At 39.9% G+C, this 16,885-nt stretch overlaps 1 protein-coding gene across 8 annotated transcripts in view; it reads left to right on the top strand.

The window, feature by feature from the left end:
* ARHGAP12 (Rho GTPase activating protein 12) overlaps window positions 1-16,885 on the top strand; it is a 142,138-nt gene that overhangs the window by 73,132 nt on the left and 52,121 nt on the right. For 5 of the 8 annotated variants that reach the window (XM_048837741.2, XM_048837740.2, XM_048837739.2 and 2 more), the window contains exons 3-5: window positions 1,111-1,374; window positions 13,353-13,493; window positions 15,335-15,415. In XM_048837741.2, the coding sequence (XP_048693698.1) occupies window positions 1,111-1,374; window positions 13,353-13,493; window positions 15,335-15,415 (486 nt within the window). The remainder of the gene's footprint in view (window positions 1-1,110; window positions 1,375-13,352; window positions 13,494-15,334; window positions 15,416-16,885) is intronic. The other 3 variants (XM_048837745.2, XM_048837742.2, XM_048837746.2) reach the window with 2 other exon arrangements.

Here is a 16,885-nt window from a genome sequence, read left to right as displayed (position 1 = left end):
AATTCTTGAAAATAAGTAAAAATATTCCCAAATAGGGTCTCTTTTTTAATAACCTGCAGCCATGACAGTTTTTTCCTTCTGTTCCCATGTGTTGAAATCGACACTAGAGGCTGCACTCAAATGAATGTTGTCCCTTCTTCAGTGTCCTGCTTAGACACCAGTGTTTCTCTTTTTCTGGTTGTGCTCCTTCTCCCTTGTTACATACCTCCCCCACCGTTACTCCCAAGAAAACAAAAGGACTAACAACAAGCCAGGACTTCTGCTTGTGTAACCCACATGCCTTTTGCACTGCAGTATTTTATTTGTTTAGAGACAGAGGGAGGCAGTTGAGAAATTAATGGATTTCTGTTAGTTTTCAGAGTAACAGCCGTGTTAGTCTGCATTCGCAAAAATAAAAGGAGTACTTGTGGCACCTTAGAGACTAACCAATTTATTTGAGCATAAGCTTTCGTGAGCTACAGCTCACTTCATCGGATGTATCCGATGAGCTGAGGAGTAAGTTTCCATAGTGGATAGAGTCATGAGCATTTGTCGTTTTGAGAATCGAGACAATCAGAACTTAGGAAGAAGTTATAAAATAGGAGTTACGAGTATGAGACCACCCAGGTGGTCAGTGAATGATCCTGATGAGATACATGGTGATATCTCCGAAAGTCAGAGGCTGGGTTCCAATGCCTGTGATGACTTTGCTAGTCTCTTGCACCCTGTAGCACAGCTCCTGGATCCTCCAAAAGATTAAACTTTTTTAATACAGTATGACTTATTGTGCCATATTTATAAAGCTTGACCTCAAGTGTTAGATTTGTTTCCCCTGATTCTTTCTTTATATGGAAAAGTTGCCTTAAACTCCGTTTTTGATAGAGGTTCATGGATTAAGCATATTTATTTTTAAAATGTTTGAAGAGACTGTGATAAATTTAGACATAACATATTTTGTGTTACAGTAAGATTTAATTTTAAACAGGTTTATTTTTAAAAAGAAATATACTTTAAATAAATCCAATGTAAATATTTTTATCCACCCTTTTCTATGGTGATGTTAACATACTATGGGGTGGTGATATGCTTTTAGAATTATGCTTTTTTACTGAATTTCTTCTCTCACAATAGCCAACTACTCCACCAAGCCAAGGCAGGCCGGATTCACCAGTTTATGCTAATTTACAAGAACTGAAAATATCTCAGTCTGCACTTCCACCTTTACCTACAAATTCCCCAATTCAGATTAATGGAGAATGGGAAACCCATAAAGATACTACAGGACGTTGTTACTACTACAACAGAGGAACACAAGAAAGAACCTGGAAACCTCCTCGTTGGACCCGGGATGCAAGCATAAACAAAGGGGATTTCCAGAGCCAAGCTGATCAGGAGGTAAGTTGTTCAGTGTAACTAGAACAGTGAGATTGAGTGATGCATGTCTATGCTCTCAGGCTATTAAATTATGTTGTTACCTATTTGAACTGTAAAATTAAAATGTAAATTGTTTTGCAGTAGAGAGGAATTGTTTTTCATTATTTTTCTCCTCTTCTCTGAAGGAAAAGCCTCTTTCATTTTGCTAGATGTACGTTAGTATAGTTTGTGTTACTCTAATCTGCCAAACTCATGTGCCCCCAAACCAGGAGTGAACCCAAACCTCTGGGCTTAACCCTTTTAGAGTTGCTTCTTTCCTCATTGTGTACCTGACACCTGTAGCTAGTATTTTATTTTTCTTTTCTTCCTTTGAAGAACAAGTGAATGGCCTTCTTTGGAGCTAATAAGCCTCCATGTGACAGTGGAGTAAGTCAGCTATAACTTCTAGGATGTGGAATGCGTTCTCTTGTGCATTCTTTCCTCTTCGTGATGTTATGTGCAGAAGAAAGATTTTGGAAAAATAAGATGTGGTGGGCTTGAAGGTCTACACACCAAATTATTCTTTGTGCTCTCATATGCTGATTTGGATCTTGTGGCATATCTTCCTGTCTCATTGGACAGAATACAGTGGAGTCAATCACTGGCCAGACAATTTTGGCACCTCTTTCCTGTGCCTTTTTTCCTGCTTTGATCAATTTTCCCTTTGCTTCATCTGTACCAGAACATAGCACAGTTCACATATCTTACAGTGCACAAATTAATTTATTGGCATCTCACTTTCATGCTGTCAGAAGCTTCCATTGCTGTAGACGAATCATACTCCGCTTGTGGAGGGCAGGCTGGAGGAACAGTTATTCTCTAGCTTTCTCTCCCTGCACTGCCCATTAAAGAGCTGCACTTTAGGCTCCGAACATGATCTGTCAGTCCTCCTTGGCCAGGAGGGCTACATTTGACCTATAGAAAAATAAAAATGGGGTTTTCTTAAGGAATATTGGAAAGAAATGTAAAGCTCAAATTAAACAAAATAGTGGGGTAACACTATCAAATAATTCCCTAGAAATTCTTATAGGACTTCCTAGTGGTGGTAGGAAGTAAGAGTTATTTTTTTCATATTTTAGTGCTGCAAGATAGTAGCTAGTTACTGGAAAAAATTGTCTAATATTAATTGACTGGCTTAAAAATTTTGGAAGTGTTTCTATAACATGAGTTACGTGCACAACAAAACAGAAAAATTATTTAGATGTTTGGATACCATGTAATTAATAATATGATAAAATCTGCAAGAAAACAAATATTTAAAAAATTCTCTACAGTGGAATTGGAATGAAAATGGAAGGACATGCTGCTTTGCTCCCGGTATTTTCCTCAGTGGTCTACACTTATTGGGTCTTGATAGACAATGTGCAGAAACACTGTTTTTGTAGAATAGAAATAAAGCTCATAGTCAGTTTTACACAGAAATGTAAATTTTATTTCTGTAATAGAGATTATTTTGAGACATTAATGATGGAATGTGAAATGTCAGACTTAAACCATTATATAAAAAGGAAAAGCAAAAGAGAATGACAGGTTTCAGAGGAACAGCCGTGTTAGTCTGTATTCGCAAAAAGAAAAGGAGTACTTGTGGCACCTTAGAGACTAACCAATTTATTTGAGCATGAGCTTTCGTGAGCTACAGCTCACTTCATCAGATGTATACCGTGGAAACTGCAGCAGACTTTATATACACACAGAGAATATGAAACAATACCTCCTCCCACCCCACTGTCCTGCTGGTAATAGCTTATCTAAAGTGATCAACAGGTGGGCCATTTCCAGCACAAATCCAGGTTTTCTCACCCTCCACCCCCCCACACAAATTCACTCTCCTGCTGGTGATAGCCCATCCAAAGTGACAACTCTTTACATAATCAAGTCAGGCTATTTCCTGCATAGATCAAGGTTTTCTCACATCCCCCCCACCCCCATACACACACAAACTCACTCTCCTGCTGGTAATAGCTCATCTAAACTGACCACTCTCCAAGTTTAAATCCAAGTTAAACCAGAACATCTGGGGGGGGGGGGGGGGGGGGGTAGGAAAAAACAAGAGGAAACCGGCTACCTTGCATAATGACTTAGCCACTCCCAGTCTCTATTTAAGCCTAAATTAATCGTATCCAATTTGCAAATGAATTCCAATTCAGCAGTTTCTCGCTGGAGTCTGGATTTGAAGTTTTTTTGTTTTAAGATAGCGACCTTCATGTCTGTGATTGCGTGACCAGAGAGATTGAAGTGTTCTCCGACTGGTTTATGAATGTTATAATTCTTGACATCTGATTTGTGTCCATTTATTCTTTTACGTAGAGACTGTCCAGTTTGACCAATGTACATGGCAGAGGGGCATTGCTGGCACATGATGGCATATATCACATTGGTGGATGTGCAAGTGAACGAGCCTCTGATAGTGTGGCTGATGTTATTAGGCCCTGTGATGGTGTCCCCTGAATAGATATGTGGGCACAATTGGCAACGGGCTTTGTTGCAAGGATAAGTTCCTGGGTTAGTGGTTCTGTTGTGTGGTATGTGGTTGTTGGTGAGTATTTGCTTCAGGTTGCGGGGCTGTCTGTAGGCAAGGACTGGCCTGTCTCCCAAGACTTGTGAGAGTGTTGGGTCATCCTTTAGGATAGGTTGTAGATCCTTAATAATGCGTTGGAGGGGTTTTAGTTGGGGGCTGAAGGTGACCGCTAGTGGCGTTCTGTTATTTTCTTTGTTAGGCCTGTCCTGTAGTAGGTAACTTCTGGGAACTCTTCTGGCTCTATCAATCTGTTTCTTTACTTCTGCAGGTGGGTATTGTAGTTGTAAGAAAGCTTGACAGAGATCTTGTAGGTGTTTGTCTCTGTCTGAGGGGTTGGAGCAAATGCGGTTGTATCGCAGAGCTTGGCTGTAGAGGATGGATCGTGTGGTGTGGTCAGGGTGAAAGCTGGAGGCATGCAGGTAGGAATAGCGGTCAGTAGGTTTCCGGTATAGGGTGGTGTTTATGTGGCCATTGTTTATTAGCACTGTAGTGTCCAGGAAGTGGATCTCTTGTGTGGACTGGACCAGGCTGAGGTTGGTGGTGGGATGGAAATTGTTGAAATCATGGTGGAATTCCTCAAGGGCTTCTTTTCCATGGGTCCAGATGATGAAGATGTCATCAATATAGCGCAAGTAGAGTAGGGGCTTTAGGGGACGAGAATGGTTATACATTCAAGTTTGACTTTTTTTTATTTTGAACTTGATTTCATAAGAGATGGGATAATTACAGTGAATATCAAACCACCTGGATTGCATGCGGCATTGTGGAAGCAAACCTTAACGCCTCTTTCCTAGACTTGAATTTGCATGCTTTTCAACAGTTTCTGAATGGTCACTTAAAAGCTGCCTCAGTTCAGAACTGTAAGACTCCAAATTGCAAGATTCAACTGAAAGACAGGTACAATTTTGTGTCATGGCAGTTTGTCCTGTTTGGAAAGAGGGTGTTCTTACATTATTTTTCCATCTATATATGCATTTCTATATAGCCATCTCTCCCTTGTGTATAGTATCTATGCATTATTTACCCAATTTATCTTTTAATAAATTCCACGGATCTGTTACAGTGGAACCTCAGCATATTTGTAGCATTGGAGGCACCATTCAAAATCACAAGTATGTTGAAGGCACAGAACAGATCCATTGGACCTATTACTTAGAAATACAGCTGAAAATAAATAAATCTCTGCTTACCTGAAAACTTTCTAAGATGCACATGCATATTTTCCGAGCGGAGTAGCCATGTACCACTTTCCTGCTCTCCTAAGCCAATTACAGTGAGAAAAATGAGGAAACGCTAGTTGGAGGAGGGTGTTGCTATTTATTTTAAATTGTAAATTTTTTTAAAATACACTTTTATCTTGCCATTCTAGCTCTTAGATGAATCTCAGAAACTGATATGACTGGAAGAAAAAACATTTATTAGCAAACCTCCCACTTTTTTATTTTATAGTGCCCAGTTTTAACTTTTTCTTTTCTTTTTGAGTACAAGCTTCTTCCTCACCTGTTACTTTCTTATAAGTACTTAATCGGAGAACTGATTTAAAACTTTAGATTACTGGTGTCCTGATGTAAAAGATGAGGGCTTCAAAAGTTTAACTCTGGGTTGTTAATGTACTAGGAGAAAGGGGAGAAAGAGAAATGATTCCTCTTCCCCAGCCTTGCCCACCCCGCAACAGGATTGAATCTCTGCTGCTTCTCCTATATTCTGAAGCAGTATCACGGTGGCATTTACAAGCATTTCATCAGTTTCACTGCCTCAGAGCCTGTAGGCTGTAGCAGTGAAGCAGATTATATGCTTGTAAATGTCATAGTGCTGCTTCTGACACTCTCCCAATAGCTTTAAAAAAATTTCCCACTCAGGTTGTTGACCAGAAGAGGACTTTATTCAAAGTTTGGTTGAAATAGTAGCTCTTCAGTAACCAGCCCTCTAGCAGTCTCCTGACAATAGGTGGATGGTATACATTATTTTCCACCCTATCTTTCTTCCTCCTTTCCACTGTCAGCACTAACAATGGGCCTTGTCTTTTTGCTCCAGTTCTTCATCAAAGAGAAGAGCTACATTTGACCTTTTGTCTTCCCTCTACCTTTGAATCATAATCTTACTATGTGGTTCCACCCTCAGGAATATTTTATTCATTTTTGCTATGAATAACTCATTTCATTGATGGTTAAAGTTTAGTTCTTTATCTTTTGTCATGATCCTTGTGCACTTGTTTTCAGACAGTCATATCTGTTCAGTTTTCAGTCTCTTTAAGGCAGTGGTTCTCAAACTTTTGTACTGGTGACCCCTTTCACATAAGCCTCTGAGTGGGACACCTCCCCCCCTTATAAATTAAAAGCACTTTTTAATATATTTAATACCATTATAAATCCTGGAGGCGAAGTGGGGTTTGGGGTGGAGGCTGGCAGCTCACGACCCCCTTCCCCCCCCATGTAATAATCTCACGACCCCCTGAGGGGTCCCAGTCCCCAGTTTGAGAACCCCTGCTTTAAGGCCACTGAAGGGTGCATGGTAAACTTTGTTCTGGTTAAGGTTTCCCAATCACAAAGTAGCCTCATAAATTAAATAACCTTTGTGTCCTTGGTGACTGGATTTCAGTCTCTGAACCTCTGAGAGGTTCTGCTATAAGCTGATAATGTGGATAGTATTTTTCAGAAAGTAAAAATTGTCAGATGTATTAATTTTCAGCCCTTGCATCCATTGGGCCGTCTCCTGTTTGCATTTTGGGAGCTTAATTATCTCTTTTCATCTGCTTTATGTTGGACATCTCAACTATTTTTCAAGTATTTTTCAAGAATTTTTTCAAGTATGTTTGTTGGATCTTCTGGCAAAATTGCCAACTATATTCCCTTGAGTCCTAGTGGTTGAGTTGCAGATGTCTAGCAATAAAATACAATGGCAATTTAAATAATCAGATCGAGGGTGCAGCTAATATTTCTTAAGTAAAATATTGGGTATGATAAAGATGTAAATCTGAGACACTCCAAAGATTTGAGAAAAGTCAACTATGATAGGACACATGTAACTGCTCTGATTCTAGATCTTATCAGATGATGAAGATTCAGACCGTTTTCTTAAAACGTATACCCGAATACTATTGGTCTAGAATAGTAAATCTAAGGCCTTTTCACTTATAGATTGATGTATAAAATTGTACTCTCACACATTTGGGTCTCTAACTGAAATGAATGAATATGTCTCAAAATATTAAACAGCAAGCATAAATAGAAAAGGAAATTTATAAGTTGTATACATGGCAGAAACGGCTGGCCACTTAAATTTTGTCCAAGTGGAAAAGTAAGGTGACTTAGATATGAGGAGTGTGTAAGGTTATACTGAAGCAGATGGCAATTGAATCAGCTCATTATTGGTCCTGAAACTCCTTGATTTGGAAGGAAAGTTTAGATAATTAGAAACTGATGTAACTGTACCTTTTTATAGGCAAAGTAAGTGAAAGTGTTTCAGAGCCTAGCTGCACTTCTAATGGACAGGTGGGGGACTTGATAGACACAAAGGAAAAACAAATATAGTTCCAGTGACGTTTTCTACAAGTTCTCGGTATTTAGCACAAAAAAAGTAATGACCGAGCATGAGGTCCTAAAGATCAGGAGTCTAGAAAGTAAGTAGGAGGTTGGAATTATTAGATGAGATTCATCCTGGGCAATGCATGTTAATATATATGAGGAAGAATAATGCAAGACAGATATTTACAGCGTGAATATGTTGGACTGTAAAGTGATGTGGGAATATCGGCAGTGAGTTAAATTTGAACTTGGAATGTAGTATGGCAGCAAAAAGGGGTAATACAACTTTTGGCTGCACGTGCAGAGACATTTTGTCATGGAGAAAGGCATGGGTTTCTTTGTACATGGCTTAGAAACTAACCTAGTAGAATGTGTCGTTCTGGATACCTCATTAGCAGAAAGTTGTAGGTAATCTATAAAAGAGCAACAAAATCAGAGGCTGCAGGGACTGATTGAAAATTAGATCAAAAACTAAGTATATCTTTGCCAAATATTTGAAACAGGTAAAGGGGAGGGATTTGCTTAAGGTTGTACACAAAGTTGCGGTTAGGAGTGATGGAAATAAAACAAATTTCCTTTTGAAATTTTTTTCACAATTAAACTCATTAGGAAGTGATGAAAGACTTGTAAAACTGAACTGACCCAAATAGTAGATATACAAACAGTAGAAAGTATATTGTGGGTGTGGGGGGACACTGGCAAAGGAATGGATTTGGTGATTTTGTCACTCTCAGATTTCTCATAGCTGTGAACAGTAAATCTCGAGTTGCAATAGAGCTGTACAGAAGACAGGAACAAAAATGCAGGGATCTCTTTAGAGACCATATTATGACCACGGAGAATTGGATTGTGGAGAGAAGGGTGAAAATACTTCATTCTTATGAATGTATAAGATTCAGGGGACAAGGGAAATTCAAAAACCTACTAAGAGCATAGATAAAATAATGAACAAGCGAAGGATGATGGAGACAGGGAAGATAAACAGTAAGTGGAAACACAGTGAAAGAATCCAGAACTTCATGGGTCTGCAGTAGCATCCTTGTTATGGATATTTTTTCTGGGAGTTGTGGTAGTTCCATGAGAACAGATGGAATCTTTCATAGTGCATAATTACAAGAACTCCTACAAAAATGATAGTTGGTTTGTTGAATGTCAACCACCGGCTCTTTATCTCTGATCTTGAATAGAGTTGAGAACCACAAAAAGCATATTGAAAGGAAATTTTGTGTCATCAGGAATGTTCAAAGTTGCATAGGCCAATTTTTTTAATTTTGAGAGAGAAAAACTGGAATTGAGAAGGTGACTTTGTATGTTCTCTTTTAAGAACACCTGTAATTCTGTGTGAAGCGAATAGCTATGACTTGAAAGCATACAATTCTAGAAGTGAGTGAACTTTCTCAAGGTAGTTGGTAGGAAAGTGAGATTGGTTCAAAAAACCACCTTTCCTGTCAAAATGTAGTTGGTTTGATACCAAACATTTGATTTGTTCCTTTTTAAGGTTGATCTCGAATTATCCAGTGGGTCCTTTGGTTTTAGCAAAACAACTGTATAATTGTAACAAAAATTGAACAAACTGAATAAGCCATTCATTCTTTCACAAGGTTATTTATTTCACTATGGTATTTATTATTTATTTGTATTAGAACAGTGGCTTGGAGCCAACTCAGAACAGGATCCCATTGAGCATTGTACAAATAGAGGTTACGGTCTAAATAGACAAAGAAGATGAAAGGTTGGGGAAAGGAATGAAAGAATGCTTTGCAATTGTTATGTTAGTGCCATTAGTTTTGTGTGGGATGGGGGTTGGTGGTACAATGTTTTTAATTTTGTAACTCCAATTTAGCAAGGGGAATAGCTCAAAAGACACACACAAAAAGAGAGGATGGTAAGGATATAAGGCGGGAAGGAAGGAGGGGGGCATGGAAGGCAGATGGAATGGGGCTGTGGTGAAGAGACTGAGGGAGCACACAGGAGGGTTTGGAGCAAACAGCCTGTCAGCACAGGAGAGAGAATATGAGAATATTAAGAGTGAAAACTGGAGAAAGCAATCTATCATTATTGTTTTATAGCTCCTGCTTCACCTGCTTCTGCAGCTACCTTTAAGTCTCTGTCTGGCTCCCCCGCAGTTTCTCTCTTCCTTTCTCCAAGCCCACACAGCTGGAGGGAGAGGTGGGTTCTCATGAAGCCTAGTTATTCCTGGAGTTGGAGGTCTCTTGTACAGTTCTGGGCCCAGACTTGCTTAAACTTCTTCAACTGCTTCTGCCAGATAAAAGAATATTTAAAATGTCTTCACTTGATTTATTTTCTAATCACAAAACAGGAATAGCATTAAAGTTTAGACCTGTACCACCTAAATTCCTTTGTCATGTGTAAGATTTTGCATGGTAAATGTGAAGAAGATATATTTCAGTTGAGATCAGTTTGCCTCTGTGATCTTTAAGGATGATAACTTTTATATAGTTACACTTACACCTAACTGGAATGCAACTTGGGGGCAGAATTTGTATTGTAGAATAGATGAGACTTTGTTTTAGCAGAGTTCTTCCATTCACAGGTATTCTGCTGGGATTTAACTGTATGGTATTTCCACAGTGGCATAGTGGTAGTAGTAACTGCTTGGCAAAAGCAGAACATAAATGCACTAAATTATTTGCCAAGACACTCTGTTATCTGAAAAGTCTAAAGAGCGCTCAGTCCTCTATTTTCGTTCTACTGATACCAGCGTATTTAAGGCTTTATGAGGTTTGGCCTATCACTAGTATTTCTTAACTGTCAGATCTTGTCAGTGCAGCTCTTGATATTCAGAACTAAGGATGGACTATAACTGACAGACAAAACATACCTGAAGGCTTTTCAGCCTTAAGTGATTTACAAACTCCACACATAAGTAATGTTATGTTAAGTTTATGTGTAATGTGCGGGTCTTTTCTCTTTTGGGGTAGGCATCCTTTATAATCTATAGGTTTTTCATGCTTTGTTTTTTAGCATCCAGAAGGGACTCTGTAGAGGGCTCATCTATTTTGGTTGACTTGGGAAGCTAGCTCATGCAAATACTGAAGCCATGTCATGTAAAATTATACATTAGTCTTGTACTTCCTTTTGGAGTACACGCACACATCAAAGAAAAACTGCAGAGAAGGAAATAGATTTGCTTTTTTAGCCATAATTCACCCTTGGTAGAGCCTGAGTGCTGCCTTGTGTAGGGAACACAGATTTAATCCAGGTGTTTGCAGGACAGCTCTGTCATACCTTAATGGGGACAGAGGAGTCTGGCAGGGAGGCACGGCAGTGGCAGAAACCACCACACTGTCATGTACCCGACCCCTGTGGTGGGAAGGAGAGAGCGAGAATTATTTTAATTCACTTTTGATTAGTTGAAACTTTAAGATTTTGAAACACAATTGTTGGGAGAAATTGAACTATCAACTTGTACCACTGCCAAAGGCAGAGAATCTGGTGGCCTGAAGTTGAAGGACAGAGTTTAGTCCTGGAGCCTCCAGCAACAATATTGGACTGCTTCCAAATTCCACAGGTAGGAGGCATTAGCTCATGAGAAATGGAATGAGAGAAGCTATGCAGCAGAAGTAGATATGCTTGTTTAGGAAAAGTCACTATGACCTCCCTCTCCAAGAAACTAAATAGGTCTTTTGGGTATAACAAAACTCAGGTGCACCAACATTACTAATATTGTTTTAAAAGATATAAATATTAGGAAACTAATTTCTTGTTTTGTATTGCTAGAAAAGCTGAAGATCTGCCATTTTCCTCCTGCTTTACAGATTTCCTACTCTCAAAACCTTGTATCATGGCCCCCATCTTTCTAGCTGAGGAGCCATTCCCTTTAGAACCTGTTATGGCTATGTGTTAACTGTCAGGGTTGTCGAGTAACGTGATGTGCTTAGGGTTGCCAACTTTCTAATTGCACAAAACCAAACACCCTAGGACCACCTCGAGACTGCACCCCCTGCTCAATACATTCCCACTTCCTTGGTGGTTTGCTCCCCCCCCCCCCCCGCACCCTCACTCACTTTCACCAGGCTGGGTCAGGCAGTAGGAGTGCGGGAGTGGGTGAGGGCTCTACCTGAGGGTGCGGACTCTGGCGTGGGACCAGTAATGAGGGGTTCAGGGTGCAGGAGAGGGCTCCGGGTGGGGGTGCAGGCTCTGAGGTGGGGCTGGGGATGAGGGATTTGGGGTACAGGAGGGGGTCAAGGGTTTTGGTGTGCAGGAGGGGGCTGCGGGTTGAGGCAGGGAGTTAGGGTACAGGAGGGGGTATGGGCTCTGGGGTGGGGCAGGAGGTTGGGATGTGGGAGGGGGTGAGAGCTCTAGCTGGGTGTCCAGGCTGTAAGTGGTCTTGGGGATGAGGGGCTTGGAGTGCAGGAGGGGGCTCAGGGCTGGGGGTTGTGGCTTGGGGTTGTAACAGAGGCTTACTTTGCACGGCTCCCGGTCATTGGCACAGTGGGCCTAAGTCAGGCAATCACTGCCTATCCTGGCTTCGCTCTGTGCCCTGGAAGCAGCCAGCAGGTCCAGCTTCTAGGCAAGAGTGAGAGAGGGGGCCAGGAGGCTCTGTGTGCTGCTTCCCCTCCCCACCCAGTGGGAGAGTGGAGCTGGCGCTCAGGGTGGGGACAGCGTGCAGAGCCCTGTGGGGGGCCCCCCCCAACTTAGGAGCTGGACCTGCTGGCCTCTGGGGCGCACCACAGTGCCAGGATAGGTAGGGACTAGCCTGCTTTAGACCCACAGCACCGCCGGCTGGACGTCTAATGGTCCGGTCAGCGCAGCTAACCGCAGCCGCCAGGGTCCCTTTTTGACCGGGTGTTCCAGTCGAAAACCGGACACCTGGCAACCCTGGATGTGCCCCCTCCTATGAAGAGTGAAGCAGTCTAAACTGTTACCAGCCGTGGGAGCTAGAGAATCTAAAAAGGAATCTACACTTGATTTCCCTAGAGACAAGATTTTTTTTTTAATTAGAATACTGGGACAGTATTCTTTATATTGTCATAGATAAGATGGATGCTGGAGTTTTTGGTGTATGGCACATCTGACTTGGGAATACCCTATCACATGGAAAAAGTAAATGGAGGACAGATCTAGTTAGAGATGCCTGCTCAAATATTCTTCCACATGCCCTGAATGTCCTGATCATTGACCTCCCAAGTCCTCTATTTTTTACCTCTCCTGCACATAATGATCCTTTTCTTATATTTTAAAGATATTGGTGCTCAGCTGTCTGGCTGCTCCTGGCATAGCACTTACCCTTTGAATTTTTCACTGTGGTATGCAACAGTTTTGGGGTGGGGGTGGGAGGCAGGGAATGCCAGTGGAAATTTGGAGCACCCTAGGTTCAATTGCATGTGCCCAACTGTTCAGTGAGAGGGTTCTGAGACCTAGCGCAGGTACAGCTGGGACTTCAGGTTATTCCTGGGGTTTGATACATTGAGTTTAGGAGTAAGATTTTGATATAAATAGCTGGTGTCTGCTCCCACTAGGTCTTATGCGTGACTGTGTGGATTGCTAGCAGTTAAACCATTGGATCAGCCCAGTAATGTCAAATAGAAGTATGTTAATAAAATTCAGGTGCCTTTACTGACCAGGAACTTGTGAAAATGAATTAAATTGAAGCTGCTTTGTTACGTGACACATGCCAAAATAATTTGGTGAGTGGATGTTTGATGTCAGGGAATACTAGCATTGTTCTATAATGTCATCTAGCTCTTTCAAATTCAAAGTCTTTGAACTAGTTAGTGATAATCAGGCAAGTTTCTAAACACATTTTCTGGCTTAACGGTATTAAATAAAAGTGGAAACACCCTTCAAATTATTTCTACATTTTAAAACCTATTTCTAGCCAAGTAAACTTTGATCTTTCAGATTTTGAACTATATTCATTCTTAAAACTTGCTTGTATGTTTGACTACTTGTAGCTTATTTCATCTGAAGAAAACGACTACAGTTCTTGTTACAGCCAGTCAGATAGTCAGTATGGTTCTCCTCCAAAAGGTTGGTCAGAAGAATTGGATGAACATGGTCAAACCTTATATACCAATGACTATACTAATGAAAAGGTACATTCTCCTTTCTTCTCATCACATATATTCTAAATTGGCAGAATCTTTTCAGTAAATTTAGTTGTAAGAATATACAGATTTCATTTTCAGTGGTGAAAATCTTTCCTCAGTGCTGGCTTCCTTTGTTCTTAAACGTCCACAACTTTGGCAACTGAACTAACAATTTGCTCTGATGTATGTGATATTGATATTCCATGGAGAGAGTTTTCCTAATGCTAATTCAGTGTGAGATTTGGGGCATCAGCTCCAATTCAAACAAAAATGTATATTGCACAATTCTTTATATTTCTGTCCTCTTTGTGATGTTATAGGAAACGTATTCCTTACCATTCTAATGTTCTTCTTTCTGTCTTTCAGAAACCCTTCTTTTGATGGTGCTGTGTAGGGTTGATAATATAGTACTCTCCGTGGGTCTGTTTCCTGCTGAACATATAGTTGCTTTACTTTTTGCTTTTGCTTTTCATAACCTTGTTAAATCTTCCTTTGGGAAGCAGCAAAATCTAGTGACTAGATCACAGCAGTATCAGGAGACTTGGGTTCTGTTCTAATTTCTGCCATTGACTAACTTCGACTTTGGGCAAGTCACGATAACAGTTTCCTGATTTGTAAAATAGGAATAACCCCCCTATTTTGTAAAACAGTATTTAATCATTTTGGTTTGTGTTCATGTTAGCGCTGCTCTTTATTATTTTTAAAATAATTATTTGAAACAATTATGAATTTCATGTAACTGAAATGGATATGGTGCTGGAATATGTTGTATACTAAAATAGTTTTTAAGATGCAGAATTTAAATTGCAATAGATTTTTAGTAAAGGCTTGAATTTTGTGAGTTTTAGCTGGTGTACTTTTAAGGAGATATGAATTGTCATGTTTAATGCTTCAGTTTCTCAAAGCTGACCTGCAAATAAGTCATAAATTTAATTTACTTCAGAAAAAACTTCAGAATTTCACTACTACCAGAGCTTTTCCTCTCTTTAAACTGCCCCACAGGCTCTGCAGAATGTGTCACTCTGCTATAATATGTTGTAAAGCATTATAAATTTACTTTATGCTTTACAGTAAAATACATTTCCTGACTCAAAGAATTTATTGTAAGGGTATCTGTGTGAAGTCCCAGTGTTTTCTGAGGGACTCTGCCTGGCTTCAAAGGCCTGCCTTTGTATCTTGTTCTAGGATCAGGGCCTGATACAAAGAACTTTGCCCTTAAGAGCTCTTCCTTCACAGTGAAATTGTGAGCATGCACTGTTATGGATGTTGGGTCTGCGGACTGCTTGTCCCCTGGAACAAGATCCGAAGCAATTACTTGTCAGTACTCTTACGAAATAATTAAAGGTTTAGAACAATAATAAGTTTGTACAATAATCTCTCTAAAATGGGCCCTTATTACAACTTGCCTCTTAGCCGTACCAGGAACCTAATGGAGCTTGATCAGATAAGTGGCAGGACTTCTATATACATTTCTGTATTATCTTCTCAAAGACTTTTAAATTTAACCCTTTCACGTTGAAAAGAGTGCAGTGTACTGTACTTTAAAAAAAATCTGTTTATCTTGATGCTGTGACATCACAGGGTTATACTTTCTAGGGAGTTACAATAGAGGTGTTGAGAGTGAATGTGACCTGGAAATAAAAAAGAGCACATAAAAATTACTTTCTCATTGCTTTTTAGTTTTGCCTATTGAAAAGGGTGCACAGTTGGTACATTTCTGAAGTAAATGGAGTTTTATTATTTGCAAGTTGTCTTCAAGCTTGAATGCAAAGTAACTAAGATGTGTTGTGATATCAGTTTTTCTGTCACTGTTATTAAACTTCCTATTGTCACATTTATTTCTACAGTGGATAAAACATGTAGATGAACAAGGTAGACCATATTACTACAGTGCTGATGGATCACGATCAGAATGGGAACTGCCAAAGGTAACGAACAAAAGTATTGTGACAACGGGTTGTTCTTTCAATAAACGTTCAGGAATCTGTGGTGAGAGTTCTTCACAACAGATGTATTCTTTCAACAGTGGCTAATGCCCCATGTTTAATTATTCTTGACATTTCTTGTTTGTTTTTTTCTGTGAAGACAAACTCATGATCATGAAGGATGTGACATCAGAAATAATTCAGTATAATGATGTTAAAAATTCAAGAGACAATCTTACCTCTGTGCCTAACCATATTTTTCAAGTAGTGCTGCACATTATCATTGGCATTCATGTTATAGAGGCAGGGTTTTCAAAGTATTTTTTATGAGTAGTAGTATTGTGTTCACTTTTTAAACTCCGCTCTATAGACAGTGATATTCATCAGAGGCCCTTGAGAGAAACTATGAACTAGCTTTTAAAACAAGTTGCAATACCAGTACTAGCAGACCAAGAAAGAGAGACCTGAGCAAAGTGGGAAATGACTAGGAAGATAGTTTTCTAACAGAACTTCATTAAGCCTGTGAAAATATACTGACATCTAAATTACTAATGAGTTAAATGGAATTCTCCTGTAATCTGCACACAATGTGTTAGGGAGACTTTTCTGTAATTCTCTAATCCAAATTTTGTGGCAGCCAGAGACCTACCAGGCTATCCTTAATGAATACAGTTTAAAAATTACATAGATACTGACCAACTGCTTCAGTCCAGTGATTAGCAGTCTTATACGCTTGAACAAATTGCTTTTATCAAAAACACTTTGAGCAGTCAGTTTGTATAATATAAATTTAATCCAGGAAGTGAAAGATGAGTTTCTGGCATGCTGTCACTATTCTTAATGCAGAGTGTTTTTGACAGAGTGGAATGGTTCTATCTTGCACACTAATTCAGTTTCAGATCTGAACCATACAAATAATTGATACTGTTGGCTCTAATCCAAGAACTACAGTTCACAGTGCCAACCCAATAGAAATTTACCTAAAGAAGTGTAGAGAAAGGCGGTGTCTCAAGGTGCTGTGTGTTTTGTAATGCAGTCGTTTAGAGGTCCCAATCAAGGATCAGGGCCTGATTGTACTAGTTGTTGTAACTACACAGAGGCTATGTTTACACTTGGAGTTGGGGTGGGGGTGATTCCCAGATTGAATAGACATACTCATAATAGCTCTCATTAAGTAGTAGTATAGCGGTAGTGCGAGTGGCCGCACAGGCTAGTCGCCCCAAATACAAACCTACCTTGACCCTGTGGGTAGTGTGGCTAGCCTGTGCTGCTGTCTGTACTACTGTGGCTACACTACTATTTTTAGTGTGCTAGTTTGATGAGAGCTACCACGAGTATGTCTGCTGTGTCTGGAAATCATATTCCCAGCTCCAAGTGTAGATGTAGCCAAAATGAAAACACATAATTGCCTCATTGTTAACACGTGCTTCCCTTGTTTGACTGTATCCACCTGTTGTCTCATCACTACTTAAG

The sequence above is a fragment of the Caretta caretta genome, chromosome 2, assembly GCF_965140235.1.
Source record: "Caretta caretta isolate rCarCar2 chromosome 2, rCarCar1.hap1, whole genome shotgun sequence".
Lineage (NCBI taxonomy): Eukaryota > Metazoa > Chordata > Testudines > Cheloniidae > Caretta > Caretta caretta.
This window is presented reverse-complemented; position numbering and strand designations above follow the sequence as displayed.